This window comes from Danio rerio, chromosome 5, assembly GCF_049306965.1.
Source record: "Danio rerio strain Tuebingen ecotype United States chromosome 5, GRCz12tu, whole genome shotgun sequence".
Classification (NCBI taxonomy): Eukaryota; Metazoa; Chordata; class Actinopteri; order Cypriniformes; family Danionidae; genus Danio; species Danio rerio.
This window is the reverse complement of record NC_133180.1, coordinates 53,934,174-53,952,018: the sequence shown is the minus strand read 5'-3', so window position 1 is coordinate 53,952,018 and position 17,845 is coordinate 53,934,174. Positions and strand designations below refer to the sequence as shown.

General features: G+C 34.0%; 1 protein-coding gene across 5 annotated transcripts in view; it reads left to right on the top strand.

Moving 5' to 3' along the window:
- The window catches only part of arb2a (ARB2 cotranscriptional regulator A), a 321,565-nt gene that overhangs the window by 207,088 nt on the left and 96,632 nt on the right, over positions 1-17,845 (top strand). For all 5 annotated transcript variants that reach the window (NM_200418.2, NM_001431106.1, XM_073950011.1 and 2 more), the window contains 1 exon segment: positions 14,208-14,324. In NM_200418.2, the coding sequence (NP_956712.2) occupies positions 14,208-14,324 (117 nt within the window).

Genomic DNA, 17,845 nt, shown 5'->3' with positions numbered 1-17,845 from the left:
TGAAAAGCTACTGTGAGGCTACTTTTTTTGCAGTGTGCTTCATCGGCTCTAGTCTGGCTAACAATCCAGTTTACCCAAATCAGCAAGTTGCATCGACCAGGGCTGTTGATGTTACTGTAGTTACTCTGATTGGGTGTTCAGTTTAGCGAACAAGCAGAAGTGATTTAAGTGAGCAAAGACGCTTAAATGGTCCCAACCGAAGACTGCTTAAGCATTTATTGTGCACATAATTCCATAACCATTTAGATGTCTGGAGTGAACGAGTGATCATTGGTCATTTTCAAGATGATTAGCAAGTGCTACTTTCTTTATAGCTTTTATATTTACACTGATTATACCTGTTTTGAATGAGTAATATAGATTATTGAGACTCGTTGATGTGGTAATTACTTTAGAAAAATGCACAGACCAAATGCTATATATATATGTATATATATATATATATATATATATATATATATATATATATATATACACAGTTAAAGTCAGAATTATTAGCCCCCCCTTTGATTTATTTATTTATTTTTTTCTTTTTCAAGTATTTCCCAAATAATGTTTAACAGAGCAAGGACATTTTCACAGTATTTCTGATAATATTTTTTCTTCTGGAGAAAGTGTTATTTGATTTATTTCAGCTAGAATAAAAGCAGTTTTTAGTTTTTAAAAAAAAAGCATTTTAGGGTCAAAATTATTAGCCCCTTTAAGCTACTTTTATTTTTAACAGACTACAGAACAAATCATCGTTATGCAGTGACTTGCTTAATTACCCTAACCTGCCTAGTTAAACTAATTAACCTAGTTAAGCATTTAAATGTCACTTTAAGCATTGAACATTTTAAGCTCACTTCGGATTTTTTCTGTAGACCAATGTAAATGTCAACATTATTATCGTATTGAAGTCTGAAAAATGAAATGAGCTATTGCTCAATGTTGGAGGCGTCTGTAGGTTATTTATTTTTTTCCATGGTGCAACATTTAAGCAAACCATAACTTTATATGATTTACACTATAGGAGGTTTTAACGTTCTCTCGTTTTCTGAGATTATTAGATCCTGTCATCGCCACCAAATTTCTTAAGGCTTTTGATATTCATACGTTCTTAAGAGTTTCTTCCTGCAAGTGTCCAAATATGTTTTAGGGCCAGTTTAGATGCTTGCCAAGACATACTGCTGTTATGCGGATGTGCATGTATGTAAGCTGTGCGCGCTGTGCATCTATGCACAGTGTTGGCCCTCTCTCGCCGGTCGTAATTGGACAGTTAATCAATCAAATATTTAAGCTTCATTTTACCACGCAGTGGGATGTCCAGATTATGGCAGCAGTTTGGATGCATTAGTCTGGACTCAGCACCGATGCTAAGAGCATGGCTTCCTGAATCAGCCCGCATCTGGATTCACCCGCACGTGTGTGTGTGTGTGTGTGTGTGTGTATCAGCACTGTCTTTCCTCACCATGGTAATTGCTGCTTTTTCATGGTGCTATTTGTTGGTAAGCACGTTGCTTTTTTAAAGCCAATGTTATTTATTTATCTCTTAGCTACTTTATTCCTCTCTCATTCTTCTGGGAATGTGTTGAGTGTTTTTTTTTTCTCCCTGCCTCCAGGGACGCCATTGTGGATTACCATTCAGTTCTCACCTAATTATCTGGTGACTTGCACTGCCTTTGACACGTAATTATCAAAGCCCTAAATAATTGTCTTATTGCTTGTGTGTTTGCATGTAAGTCTCGTGGAGAGCGTTCGCTTTTGTCGCTGGGACGGCTGAAATGGCGGAGTATTTATCGCCGCACGAGAGTCGCCTCCCCGCTTTTCTTATCGTTAAACTCTCCTTTTTGCATGTGTGTGTGTGTTTCACACTATTCTGAGTTCCCAAATGCAGCAGCAAATATAAAAAGCTGCTCTATTGCGGTCAGCTTCATTAAGGAAAATGCGATTTCCAACAACTGAAGTCGAGCAATTAGCTCACTACGTGACGTGAAGCCACTTAAAGTGCTAAATGTTGTATTTTACAGTAGAGGTCATTGAAGAGGTCAAGCAGAGGGGAAGAGTGAGAGAATGGGGGAAGGGGGGGCAAGGATATATGACAACGGGGGTATTTTGTCCTCATCAGCTGCAGGATTTAGCCGCTATCGGATGGACCATTTCGTCTAGCTGGTCCAGAATCATCCTTGTGTCTTTAATTGGGTTTCTACTGATTGGGGTCTCATAGCAACTGGACTGTGTAGTAAAGACGGATGAAGAGAAAAGCCTTAATGGAGCTTATCCGGAGAAAAAGAAGGGAAATCTGCTGTCTACAGAGGTTTCCTGCTGGCAGTCCTTGATACTGTTTGACCGAATGTCACCGATGACCATTTACCATATCGTAGCACTTACAAAATCACCCCTTATAAACAATATATTATAACAACTGGCCCATACTAACTCCTGCCTGCAAGAGTTGTGCTGGCTTTATTATAGTGCTTTCAAAACCGCACTCGACTGTTATTCTTTACACATTTCTGGGGTTTTGAGGTCAGTGGGATTTTGTAATAGTTTTGCCCGCTAAGGTTGCGTTTACAGTATTACATGTAATGTAATATTGGGAAATAGTTTTACAGTTATTTATGTTATTTCATGGTCATTCAAAAATCATTTAATGTGCTGATTTGGTCCTCATGAAACATCTTGTTTTTTAGTAATATTAAAATATTATTAATCAGTATTAAGTATATTAGTTTATAAAATAACTTAGAATTGTTATATTAATAATGATATGTTGCTCTTTTTTTCAGAAATTGATATAAATTAGTGAGATTTATTGAACAAAGTTAAGAACATTTATTTCACAGGTTTGTTTTGGGGTTTATTTGTTTTGCAGCAATGACTTAATTGCCTCTCTTGATCAAAATAATGTATACAAATTTTGACTTATTTGGTAATATATAAAAAAAAAAATATATATATATATATATATATATATATATATATATATATATATATATATATATATATATATATATATATATATATATATATATATATATATATATATATATATATATATATACACAAAAAAATACAAACACTAGTTAGAGAAGAAAGTATGTTTTTAGGCATCGAATTGACATGTATTCCAGGCCTGTAGCCAGGGGGGTTCGGGTGGTTGGCAGACCCACGCCTCACTGACAAAAGTCCTGAATTTGTCCCACACCTGACCTTGTTTGTCCTTTTTTGAGTGTTATGCCATCATAAATAGTTAAAATAACCAAATAAAAAGCCTTTAGACCAAGGGGAATCCTCTGTTGACTGTCCCTTTGATGTGCCTTCAGCTAATCAGTTTTGACCAATGCTAACAATTATTTTCATTATGTAATCTGACAGATTACAGAGAAAACTGTTAAATATTTGTTCTAAATTGTGTCCCTTATGCTTAAAACAAACAAAATAATGAGCAATAAAAAGGTGCACCAATATCGAAATTGAATTGAATACTAATTGGACTATTGTTGTTATCCATGATTTTTCAAATGTACTCTATAAGAGAGGCTAGAAAAATGTTAAAGCTTTACATTATTATTATTATTATTATTATTATTATTATTATTATTATTATTATTATTATTATTATTATTATTATTATTATTTATTTATTTTTATTAATTCACTGATTTGATCGTTCATTCATTCATTATTATTATTATTATTATTATTATTATTATTATTATTATTAATATTATTATTAATATTTAGAATTTTTTATTGTATTTAATGTTTTAATTATTTGTTTTTATTCAAATGGCCAAATTCTGACTGAGGAAGGTTGAATATGCTAGCCAGTTTGTTATTTGCCTAATAAATGATAATAGTCAACAGTTTTTTTTCTTTTTTCTATTGATATATGATGTTATAAATATGTATTTTAAAAAGAAGTATTATTTCACTGTTTTATGATACATATTTAGGAAATATTTTTGGGATATAAAAAAATGTGATTATGATGACCATCCGACAAGCTAATACAGCTGAAAATAGTTCCTAAAATATCACTAAAATGCAGTAATTAAATCTCATAATTAAAAATAGAAAATGAGGCATGTTTGCAAAAAGGTCCACTTTTTGAGAAAAAAATAACCACCCCTTTCACCAGGACGGCTACAGGCCTGAAAATATATAAAATTGTGTTTATTTTATTAAAAACAAACAACAACAACAACAAAAGCTATCATACATATGTATGCTTGACATCCTAAAAGGTCATTCAGCGTAACAATAGTTTATTTACAAAAACATATTTTCAGACATTAAGAACAATAATTATTTAATAATTAAATATTAAAAGATTTCATTTAGTGATCAAAGTGCAGCCACAAAATGCAAATTAAATACTATTTTTAAACTTTAACTTGCCACTATTATTAAAATACATATACAGTTTGTTAATTTTATAGTATTATCTATAATCATATGCAGTTTCCATTCAAAAAAGAAGTCCAAATGCATCTTTTAACTTTTTAATGTCTTGACCGTGTCTACGTGCCTAAATGCATTGAGTTGCTGCCATAGTATTGGCTGATTAGAAAATTTGCGGTAATGAGCAGTCGGACAGGTGTACCTAATAAAGTGGCCTCTAAGTGTAAATTATTAGCTATAGTTATATTCAGTGTCCATTCAAAAAGAAATCTAAACGCATCTTTTAACTTTTTAAATGCATAACTTTGGTGTCTTATTGCATTAGTATGAAGTTTTCTTCACAATGTCTCATTTACACACTGAATTGCAACTGGTATTTTTTTTTTATTTATTTGCATAAGAAATTGTGAATCGTCTTCCTTGCAGCTTTTTTAACCGCTTACAGCTACTTTAACACTGCATGGTAACTAAGTGTTGATTCCTGCAAGCAGTCAACTGAAAACATACAAAAAATAAAAAGACATCCACATAACGGAATAACCTAAAACTTCAAAAAATGCAAATCTCCCCACGAGCGCGGTTGTGTTGAAAATGAGGGAGTGATGTTTAGCCTCCATCCTGTAGGCTGGATGTCATCTCGCTTTTGGATGCGTCTTCACCTCTCTCTCCCCCTGTCTCTCCTCCTCAAGCCAGATGCTCAAGTGCAAAGAAAAGGGCAGAAGTGAGATAGCAAATGTTTCAACATCTGTCTCTGTTGATTTTAGCGCAACAAGTACTTCCACATGTTTGCTTTTTCTTCGCGCTGTTTCTGGGCAGGAGGTTGATGAGCACAGCTGCCCGCTTTCTTTCTTTTATGGGTACAGACCAGCTGAGAAGAGCGGCTCACGTGGTGCTATAATGCTTAAGCTAATGTACGGAGGAATGTAGATTACGAGTCTTTTAAGGCTTTAGTCCTGTGCCTGCCGTCATTCCTGCTCGCTCCTTTATGCCGATTGGCTTGACAGTAACTTATTTGCGTTTTTCATCGGATCGTGTGTTCTTTTAATAACTTCATCACTCTGCTCTGGCCATGGGGCATTTTGACTTTTGGCTTTCCAGTTTTGGCATGCATGCATGCGTGTGTGTGTGTAAGACAGTTGCAGACGGCGCGCGTGTGGAGCACATTGACTGTCACTGAAGGACATCAATCAGAGCAGTGTGAGGGTGTAAATCTAATACACATGTTTCAGTTTTCCCAGTGGAAAACATCACAGATTCACACACATCAAAGCGCCTCTCTGTCATTTTCCCCCCTTCATATCCAGAGCCCATGTTTGCTTTGAGGTTGTGTTTACATGATTTTGTCTGGCCGTTTGTCATGGCATGAGTAAATCTGTCATTAAATAGCATTACAGCCTATTTGTGTGATATATAAATATTCATGCATAACGTTTTTCATATTAGCAGCAGTGTTTTAAAGATGTGCAGCACTTTTTAACAATAGAGCACCTTTGAATTTGAATGAAACGGCTCCAGGAGAAATGCTAGTTAATTAATTAACATCAGCGTGGGGAGTGGCTGCAAATCTTCTAACCAAGTGTTTGCATTAAAGTTAACGTTTTCAGTAGTAAAACATAATACTGTGAAAATGTTTTAATCTTATATTGTTTATTTACTGTTTATTTATTTTTTTATTCTGTGTTATCATGCTTTTTTTGTTTCTGTGTATGACATTGGACACATTAAACTATAGATTTGATAAAATATGGACGTAGTATCCGTGATATTACCTATAGATTTTTGAAAAGCGCAAATAAAGCTACAAGTGGGCGTGGCCAACCATCACAAAGCTACAGATGCCTGCTAGCATTTTGCTTAGACAGGCTTTTCTTTTGGAGAAACTCTCAATACGTCATTACCTGCGACTCGTTTGTGTTCTGACCACATGTGCTTGATTGTTTACTATATCAATAAAGTGTTTAGACTTTTAAAAACTCTGTTGTAAAACTTTGAGCCACTAAGCATTGTTCTTGTGATGATTTTTTTGCAGGAGGAAAACGCGAATTACTTTAAATATAGTCTGTGTTAGTAAACGCAAGGCTATTTTAAAAAATCCAGGCATAACACTGTATGACAATGTTTCAGATGACCGTTCTAGAGCCTACAGCTAATCAACCTGTCAGATTCTAAAGTGATTTCAAGTTCTAAAGAAAAATGATAAATAATAAATGATCTTAAATAAAACAAATACATTCTAGATATGGTATAAAAGTAAATAATTTCACTCACCTGGGAAACAGAGGCCACTTCAATGGTTTTTGAGTACAGTTAAGTGCACAGCATGCCATATTATCAGATAATTCTAATAAATTATTTTAAAAGGCAACTGACTGTGTAAAGCCACATAAAACAAAACAAAAGCACGAGTTCTGCAGCCAATCAGCCGGAATCAGCTAAGGTGAAGTGATGGCAACCAGCCAGACCTTGCTGTTACTCAAGTGGCCACGCCATTAATTATGCTGACTTAATATAAACTAATATAAACAAAATGGATGAGTTATAAAAAAAATTTCCTCCTCACAGTTGTCACAAAGGGTAATATTAGCCATATACACCGAAATCTTTCTTTGTACTAGGCTGTAAACATCTTTTTTTCTGCTGTAAAGTAAACATTTGGGTCATTAGAAATGTGTATTATTATGGACCCTGGACTAGCGGAATTTCAATGAATTGCAGTTTTAGTTACTTCCGTATTAGCTTCACAAGGGAGAGCGGGATGTTGCCCCTTGGGAAAAACAAACAAAAACACTTTGAACTCTGGATTAGTTGTTTTCTTGTCATTTTATGTTAGTGGTAAAAAGCAGATTTTAGCAGGTGTTTTTTTTTTCTTTTTTTTATTATTAATCTATTTTTTACAGTGTTACAAAATTAATTATTTTATTCAATTTCAGTGGACAAAGAAATGCTTTGGGATTTTCAGTGTGGATGTTAAATAATTAGTTTATTTGGCTGTGTTCTGGTTTAACATTCAACTTACTGACTTATTTACTCCCAACGCCATTCATTTCGAAGTTGATATTTAGCCGCACCATGATGGTGTTTCATAGCATCTAATTTTTATGAGATGGGTCATTAGCCCAACGCTAAACCCCCAACCGGGAGGACCAGGACATACACACACATACACAGCCAGTTAACCTATAGGGCATGTCTTTGGACGTGTGGGGGAAACCGGAGCTCCCAGAAGAAACCCATGCAGACACGGGGTGAACATGGAAAGTCCCCCAACGCAATCTCACGACAATTTGTAACTTTTTGATTTAGTGGCTAATTCGTATGAATTTGTACAATCTAAATTTGTACAATTTAGTGTGATTTCCTCATCACCCAATGACGGCTGGGGTTAGAGGTGGGCTTGGGTGCTATGCCTTCTTTTTAAAATCCAACATTTTCGCACGACTAAACTCATACGAATTCATACGAACAATAAACTAACAAAACGTAAAATACTTGCGTTTCCTCGTGAGATCAGGCTTAAACTCCAACCAGCGACCTTATTGCTATGAGGTAACACCTCTACCCACTGCGCCACCATGTCACCTTGACATTCTAATACTATATTGAACGATAAACATTCAATTTAAAAAAAGAAAACTAGAAATACAATTTTATAGTTTAACAAAATATGAAGAGTTTAGATGCAAAAACCTCTAAATGCCATTTGAAAATTTCCTCTAAAATGAGCTTTTTTATTAGCCTTCTGTGTGCATGTTCAGTAACATCACTTTTATGGCAAAAAAAAAAATAATTTTTCTGGTCTTCAAAGTTAAATATCTCAATATAAACAAAGAAGGCTGAGAAAAATGTTTTTTTTTTTTTTTTTTTTCAATGGATATTTTAGATGGCACTTAGAGGTTTTTGCATCTGAACACTTCATGAAAAATTTTAATGAAAACAGTTGTTAATGTTAAGAAATATGCAAGCTTGTACCAATTATTTGAATAATTAAAAATTTATTATTATTTCAATTTGCATATTTGTTTATTGATTTTTTTCCTCAAACTTGTTCAACTTTGATAAGATTTTAGTCAGGATTTGTCTTATAATACACTGTTCATGCATTTTATATACTTATTATATTATTATATATTATATTATATTATATTATATTATATTATATTATATTATATTATATTATATTATATTATATAATAAACATAGAACACTAAAGAAGTCTCATGCTCCATTTGGCAATTTTATTACAAGCTTCTTCTTTTTTTTTTTTTTTAAACCCTTTATATCTGGAACAAATTTAGTTACCTTTCCAAAGTCTCAGCCATGTCTTAACTGACACTTTTAGTACTTTTTAAAAGGTTAAATTTGCTGGCCTCTTGGGTATCATTGAAACAGGAAGACATTTTACCCATGCACGTTTTGCACACTTGATGTGTGTGTGTGTGTGTGTGTGTGTGTGTGTGTGTGTGTGTGTGTGTGTGTTTGTGTGTGTGTTAAGAGTCGCCATGTGCTTCCTCCCCTTTTTCTTTAAGAGGATGCTCCTGAGAAAAGCTTATCAGCGGTGTGATGTATTAGTCCTTAGTGCCTTAATAGATTCCATTTATCTCTATACAGTCGCTCTAATTTAAATGGGCTTGGGGAATGTATTAAAATGACTATGGACACTTTGATGTAGCACCAGGCCAGGTGTAGCTCCTGTAAAATGGATCACGTAAAGTGATTGTTAACCTATTGTTGTCAGACCGGCCCTTTTTTCTCTAGCCGTTTATCTTGAATGGAATAGTTAGCATGACAGGCTAACTCCTCTGGATTGAACATGATCTAAAATACAGGGATGGAATGAGTCAGCACTTTGCATGAATTTTCAAATAATGAAGTGTTTTTAAAGATATTTTTTCTTAAATCAGTCACATCTAGAAATAATTCCAGACCACGTACTCATGCTGCAATGTTTAGCTAATAAAGTAATACTTGATTCTGATTGGTCAGTCATGTGATTTCAGGGTATGTTATTCCCATATAATAATGACTAATAAGCTCATCAGGATACTTTGAATCATCTTGATCCTCAGTGAATATGTTCATTTTAGGGCTGCACAATATTGAAAAAAAAATCTGGCATTGTGATATTTTGTTTCTTTGCAATTATATATGAATATAATTATCACCAGAAGATTTTATTGCTCCATTTGAAAAGATGTCATTAATTTAGATAAACTAGAGTGACCTGAATACTTTTTATTTGCAGTACAGCTGCATAAATAATAATAAATTATGAATAAATACCTATAAAAACAAATACTTTAGTGCTTCATGATTTTCTGTGGAGTTTAAAATTGTTCAAGTACAGATATTGAACGATATAAACAAATTTAAAATAACCTAGTCATCATTGTATAATTAATTTAAAAAAATAAATAAATAAATAAATAAATAAATAAATAAATAAATAAATATATATATATATATATATATATATATATATATATATATATATATATATATATATATATATATATATATATATATATATATATAATTCAATAATTTCTTTATCTTTAATGTTTAATAAATAATCTGATCCAGTAATGTGACTATAGCAAATGCACACATTGCAACATTGATGCTCAAACAACACATTGTTCAGCCCTAGTTTATATATATTGAAAATTATGAAAAACAATGTTTGGTGTTTAATGTTTACATTTTGTGGCAAGTAGTCATGTAATAAGTAGGGGATAAAGTACATCCAGATGGTTGTTTTTGCTGAATTAAAGCCCTTCATGCTTATACAACAGTCTTCTGTTTTGCGCCAGGCTGCTGATTAGTTTGTCAGGCTTTATTCTGTGATGACAACCACCTGCATGTACTTTATCTCTTTTTTAGCCTCTTATTAGCATTGCTTAATTTGTAAATTAGTAATTTCCAAAGGAAATATAGCAAATAATATCTGCCAACCACACACTTTCAGTTTTCCTGTGACATGATGACACTAAACTGTAACAGCGTATATAATAATGGGTTTACACCAAACATGCAATTAAGCAGCCTATTCTTATAAGTAAGTTACATACACAGTAAATTCAAAAGTGAATAACTTTGAATGTACGTGAAGAGAAAAACATTCCCTGCGTAAATTAGAGCAAGTGATGTGGTACTGTGCATTTGTTGGGAACCCATTGTAAGAGCATCACTAAGTTTCTGAATGGTCTCAAAACCTAAATGTAACCTCTAAATGTGTGTATAAACCCACAGCCTTGCTTGCTATTTTTCACTCATTCACACACACACATGCAGGAAGTCACCAGGCACCACTTAATGTCTGATAATTAAAAGAAATACTGGAATGCAAAGCACAAAAAATGTTATATCCGGCTTAAATTAAGTTTTTCTCATTAGATTTTGAATATTTTCATTGATCAAACTATTTGTATTCTGCAAATATATACACATTTTGATTTTCAAAATACACTCCAAACACATTTGGGAAAGAGGCTACTTTCTTTTTAATTGCAATGTTTAATTGTTTGTCAAATGAGAATACTAATTGCTAAAGTTTTACAAGTACAATTTTTGGCGATACTGACATTCATCTGCAGGAGTTCATGGTCACCATTGTCTGATTTTCCATAGTAGACATATTTGTATGTTAGGCATGCCAGGCCTGACACATTCGTTCTGTATCTATGAACCCATGCTTTTGTAGCACATTTAAAATGAGACTTGATCTAATAACTATAAACTACCCATGAAAGTTTTTATCACGATGGCATTAAATGTCTATCCCAATACATGCCTCCATACCAGGGTACCAGTGCAAATATGCTAGTCACCAGTTCCTTTTTCTCTACTAAATGCCATGTTATAACAGATGTTTGCTTTTGCATCTGTCAATCATGCAAGCCTGGATGGTCCCTTTGGTCTTTGAGTCTGAGAACCTGACGTCCATTTTTCTCATAAAAAGTTGAAATGTAGATCCTCTGAGCCCAGCACACATTCCCACAGAAATTTTTTTTTTGTTTGTTTGTTTTTTTTGTTTTTTTTTTGACTATCTGAGATGAGCTCTGGTCTGGAGAACCAGCAGCATCTTTGGACTCAACTGATGTACTACATAACTTTCTTTTGGAGTAACAGAGACTCCCACTCCAGCAAACGCCGGTTTTCTTTTTCTTTTCTTTTTTCTGAAATACATTGCTTGTCATTTATGGCAGTATTTAACACCATATAATGTTGTTTTTAATGCAGTGCCATCTTAGGGCGCAAAGGTCATGGACGTTCAGCTGAGGTTTCCAGCCTTGCCCTATACAGACTGAGATATCTCTAGTTGTGAATTTGAGTTCTCATGACTTTAGATCCATCTTCCCTTGCAAATTCAGATATTTAGGCTCCTTTTATACTTGACCATGAAATCCTCACTTTTTACAAATTTGCCTGCTTATTGCAGACCATTTTGCACCTGTTTGATACCTTTGTCTCAACTTTTTTTTATTATTATTATTTTGGAGTGTTTAGCCAGCAAAATAAATGTTTGATATTTATGTAATATATTTAACTGTTAGTCAAAACACTGGTTGTTCCTTGTACTTTTGACTATTCTATTTTAAATTAAAGCACACATCTTGATTTTATAGTATTTTACAAAATGTCCCATCTTTTTCAATACATAAAAGTGCTGTAGAATGAAAATCTGCATATACCTATGTATATACTCATATCGGAATTATGAGAGTACATGCAAATTAATACGCAGTGAGCTGCAAACACTATTTTTTTTCTTTATTCTCATGTAAATCCCTTGAGTCTAAAGTCTTAGTGAAAAACAGGTCATGCAGAACAAAACTGACTGTGACGTTCACACTTCATCATTAATATACACATCACAGGCAGTATTTGATTGACCTGAGCATGTCCTAGTCAGAATACATGATATTTTTCCTTATTTTCAAATTTATCTAAGCATATAAGCATTTATCTAAGCAGGCTATTAGCAAATAAAGAGGCATAATGTCTTTTTAAATCTAGCTTTTGTTAGTTTAATGTGTATTGTGACAATTAGCTGGCATAAAGACTCAATACATTCAAATATTTTTGACAACAGAAGTATTATTATTTAGCTTGTGTGTATTTCAGAGTATATCATGCCATCTGTGAGCATCACACACTGACATGAGAGGCTTGACCGTCAGAGCTTAGTACATTAATATTCATGACTTTTCCAAATATGGTCAAAACCAACCTTGTAATATCAAGGACAATTCCTGTGGTTGGAAATGGACCTGTAAAATAGTTTTTTTGAAAATGTTTACAGTTACCTGAGCCATATATCCTTTATTTAGATGTCAAATAATCATTTATTTAATTTACATTATTCTTTATTTACTGATTTATTCTTAATTAATTAATTTACACTATTCCTAATTAACATTAGTATTTTTTATTTACTTATTATATCTGTATGCATTCAATGGCATTTTTAAAAGAATAAAGTAAAATACAATTAAGTAAAAATAAAAATTAATAGAATAAAGTAAAAAATATTCTACAAAATGCAATATTTTGGGTAATCCTGTAATTGTGCATTCAATCAAATGTAAACTGCCGCACTTAACCCGATAAGTTTGGTGCTGTGACCAAACTTTTTCATATGACAAGATACGCACTCAAGTAAATCACTGGGGAAAAGAAAAAAAAAAAAAAAAGAAAGAAAGAAATTCAGTTGTGTGCTCTTAACTCTTGCTACTCACTCATTTCAGGCGTTCACAATAAATTGAGTAGCAGGTCCAGTTGATCTTATTGGTTTCAATTAAAATCAAAATGTCATACAACAGAAAAGATATCAGATATTAATAAGGATATTAGATATTAGCTTGTAATATATCTTATAAATATCCTAAAAAGAACATTTTATATATAAGAATATATCACAATGAAATAATAGTAATATACAGAACATAAAACAAGTGTACACACAAAAAATAAATAAACAATAATTATTCCAGTAAATAATGACAAAAAAATATAATCACAGAATACAACAGATCAAAATCTTCATATAATTCTGAAGGTGACATTTCCTTTAAATAATACATTCAGGATGTGTCTCTTCAAAAGCTTGTTAGTCTATATCAAGGCCGGAGAATTGGCATGTACAGAGGGGATGTGTCTCCACCAATATTTACCAATTACTAACATATCCCCACCAATAACTTAATCGCCTTCAAAATAAAATAATGCTTTGTCAACCCTAGACGTGCAAATAGTTACTTTAGTTACATTGATTTTGATATTAGAACTTGAAAGGTGCCAAACCAGGACATTTTCTATTTCTCCTTCACTGTGCAAAATGTGGACATAAGTAGCTACTTTTAACTTAAAGTAATTTAAAGTCAGGTTCGCTACAACTCCACCATAATAATATTAACCAAGGTTGTGCAAATAATTAAAATTTAATTTTAATTCTGGCCTCCATGTTTATGAAAATTAATATAGGCATAAAACGGTTTTAAAATTGCATCACATCTCTCTAAATTTCTCTACATTCATACGTGCTCAAAGCCTGATTGTAGTAAAAGTGCGAGGGATAATTTGTGCTGTTCTATGCGTGACCTCTAGGGATGTGCTGTATGTCCCCACCAATGTCAGGAGCAAATCTATGCACTTGTTCTATATCACCACCTCAAGAGGACATTTTGACTTTGTCAATGCATATACATTTTAACTGTTTCATTTTGTGATTATATGCATAAAAACATAGCATCAATCTTGTAGTTTTGCATTGAAAGAATGGTATCCTTTTCTAATTGCTAATGTGTCTCTCTTCCATACAGATGATTAACCGAGAAGCAGAAGTGAAGAGTCGTGTTCGTGCAGTGGCCATGACTGACTCTGTCCATAACGTCTGGCACCAGGAGGCCAGCAAGTCCATTCAGGACTGGCTCAGAGAGGTATGATCTTTCATCAGGCGAAAACGCCAAAAACCTTGATATTCCCAATCACAGCACCAATAGCGGCCGCACAGCTCCGCTCAAACAGCCTGGCATTTCATTCAGCGAGCAGATACACTCCCGAAGCAGGAGTCATGGAAAGCCAATAGTTTGTTTTTCATCCACACTCTTGTTTGTCTGTTTGGGCAGATGTCAATAAGAAATCAAAGCCAAACGCCGCCTCACGCAGGCAGATGCTCTGTTAGTATGTCAGTTTTATTTAGTTGCTGCCCTTTCAGCGGTGACCTCGAGTCCAGAGACAACACCTGGGAACACTCAATATGCACATAAATATGAGAGAGCGGATCCCAAGCCAGGGCTACAGGGGAGCCAGCCATGCAAATGCCAAGCGCAAACACACGCCCTCGCCTCTCAGCCCGCTTTTTCCATGAGCGACGGACCACCCAGCCCACCAGAAAAAAATGTCTTTCATTCCTTTGTCTTTGCTGATCTGCTTTGGTCTGTCAGATGTTTGCTGGCCGTTTGTTTGCATTGGTGATTCTTTTTTTGTTGTTTTGATCTGTTGTTGTTGGTCTTAGGGTGCATTTATTTGTCTTTCTTTCTTTCTTTCTTTCTTTTTTTCTTTCTTTCTTAATGATGATGCTGATGATGTCATTTTTCTTGACAATGTCATTATGGTATAATATAAAGGGGTTTTATGTGTGAATTTTGCCTCGAATAACAAGTCCATCAAAAATAGGAACACATTGTCGTTCATTTGTTCATCCTTGTTCATTTTACTGGTGTGACTTACACTTGAGGCATAAGGAAATGTAGACAGACCATTCACAGAATAATAAATGTGAGAACATGTATAATGGTTGATATGACAGCCGCAGTAATGGAAGTCCTGCTGTTAACTTTACAGTGATTCAAGATATAAAGATGGTTTATTGTAAAGGCACTTCCAGTCAAGTTTTTGATCCCCAATCTGGTCCGATCGCAGCTACTGTATTTAATATTAATAGCTTGCCAATACCAAGTCCAAATCTAATAGTTGTATTTTCCTAGTGTTAAGTACACTTTTGGGAACATTGGATTATTAAAATGAGTCAAATTTATATGGACAGCTGCATGCAGCTCTGAAATGCTTTAAGAAACACAATCCCAATTGTCTTTTTATATTTACATTTGTTCTATTGTTGTGTTTTTTAGGTTTTAAAAATTATTGCAGTGCTTCCCACGCATAGACTTTACTTGGGTGGGCTGCCCAGGTTTATTAACGGCCGTCCAAGTATATTTAGTGAATTTTGTGTTACTATTATTGTCATCCTTTTACACCTTTTTTTGTATCTGCCCAGTATAACCAACCATTCGCAATCAATTAAGTAGTGACAAATCTTCTCTCGTTTACCTTTTTTCTTTCTGTGATCGTGAACTGTAAGACACTTCCACAGGTAATCTTATGTGCTCTGCAGAGACCCACAGAGACATGCCTTCTTGGAACTTAAATGATTTTCCCAGCCAGGGTTACTAAATCTCCTGAAATGTCCAGGATTCGGCTTTTGCTTTTGCTTTCTAAAGCTGTCGTTGTGAGTTTTTCCATTACCTTCTTATTTAAGCATATTTTCGCTTAGCTTAGCAGTTGTGCACCCACATTTGAGAGAGTGAGGAAAACATAAAATAATTATTTCTTTAATCTTAATGACATTACATCATAGGTCTCAAACTCAATTCCTGGAGGGCCGCAGCTCTGCACAGTTTTGCTCCGGCCCTAATCAGACACACCTGATCCAACTAATCAAGGTGTTCTAGACTACTCGTGAACACCTTGATTAGTTGGATCAGCTGTGTTAGAATAGGATTAGAGAAAAACTGTGGAGTGCTGCGGCCCTCCAGGAATTGAGCTGGAGACCTATGCTTTACATAAACTTGAACAGGAGGAAATGACTGGTCTAAATTGGCTGCAAATATACACTATATACACCATGACTAATGGTTAATCAACGCATTGGCCTTAAATAATCTACACATGTTAATATTTTAATTATTATAATCTTTAAGATATTATTGGTTTTTATTCTTTTTACTATCATTTCACAATTCTGTATATTTTATTAATTTCATGATGTCAATATATTACATATTTTATAGATATCTAAAATGCTTTGGTAAGTTTGCTAAACCTAAAAAAGAAGCAGATTTGACCTGTCAGTGGGTTCTCATGGCTCCTAAATAGCACAAAAGTAAGAGAAATAGTGGATTTATTTATTTATTTATTTTTTACTTTAACCAATTAAAAAGAGCCATGTATAATAGTGTCATAATTAATGAAATCATTGTTAAAAGTTAAATTATGTCGCATATAGTTAACTATTTATGTCATGTAAGCAAATGGTGTGTTTCAATCCGGCTACCATTGCAAGTATAATAAGATGGTCCTCAATGTATCTGCATTGTTGACGTTTAGGCAGTGATTTACTTTACCACATTCACATACAATGCTTTGATCAGACTGATGGGCTTGAGTTTATAGTCAGTCAACTGCGCCTACTACTCAGTAGGTACTGCATTTGAATTTAAACATACTACTCGACCATTAGAATAGTACGTTCTATACAGTTTGAATGTCAGTGGTATGAATGAAACTCGAACGTACTACATCTGCCATTTTGTCATCATGGTATGACCTAACTGCCTCGCTTGTGTCACTTTACTTCCATTCACGAATAGAATACTCCTGTGGTGCTTCATGGGATAGCGTAGCATCCATCCGATGCACACTTCAGAATCTCACTGGAAGTAGTAGGTCAACAGGGTACTTCTCACATATTGTTTTTAAAATGTTTCGAGTCTTTTGAATTTGAACATAGTGCTCAGTTAACATACTCGTTTTTAAGTTTATTTATTTGTAAAGCACTAGGTGTTCACCAAGTAAAATCTAAATGAGAACAAAAATAGTAAAGCAATATGAAATATAATTTGATGGAATAAAAGTAATAAGATAAAATAACAGGGCTCGCACAGTGTTAAATGCCAGACTATAAAGACTTTTTAAGCTAGACTTAAACACAGAAAGTGTTTGGGTCTTTTTAACATGCAGAGACAGACTGTTCCAAAGTCTAGGGCAGGCGTGTCCAAACTCGGCCCTGGAAGGCAGGTGTCCTGCAGATTTTAGTTCCAACTCCAATTAAACACACCTGAACCAGCTAATCAAGCTCTCTCAAGGTATATTAGAAACTTCCAGGGAGGTTGTTAAAGGAAGTTGGAGCTAAACTATGCAGGACACCGGCTCTCCAGGACAGAGTTTGGACACCCTGGTCTAGGGCCTGTCGCTGTAAATGTATATAAAATCATATAGAATATAATCATAATAATAAGTAATGTATGCTGTTTAAGTGATGTACAGTATTGCGATTAACAGAAAAGTAAGCAATTTAAGTGTTTTGACATCTTGCAGTCAGTTTTTGTCTTTCTGCATTGATGCACAGCGAAGTAAATTATGTACAGCGAGTAAATTATGACAGTACAAAATTGATGAA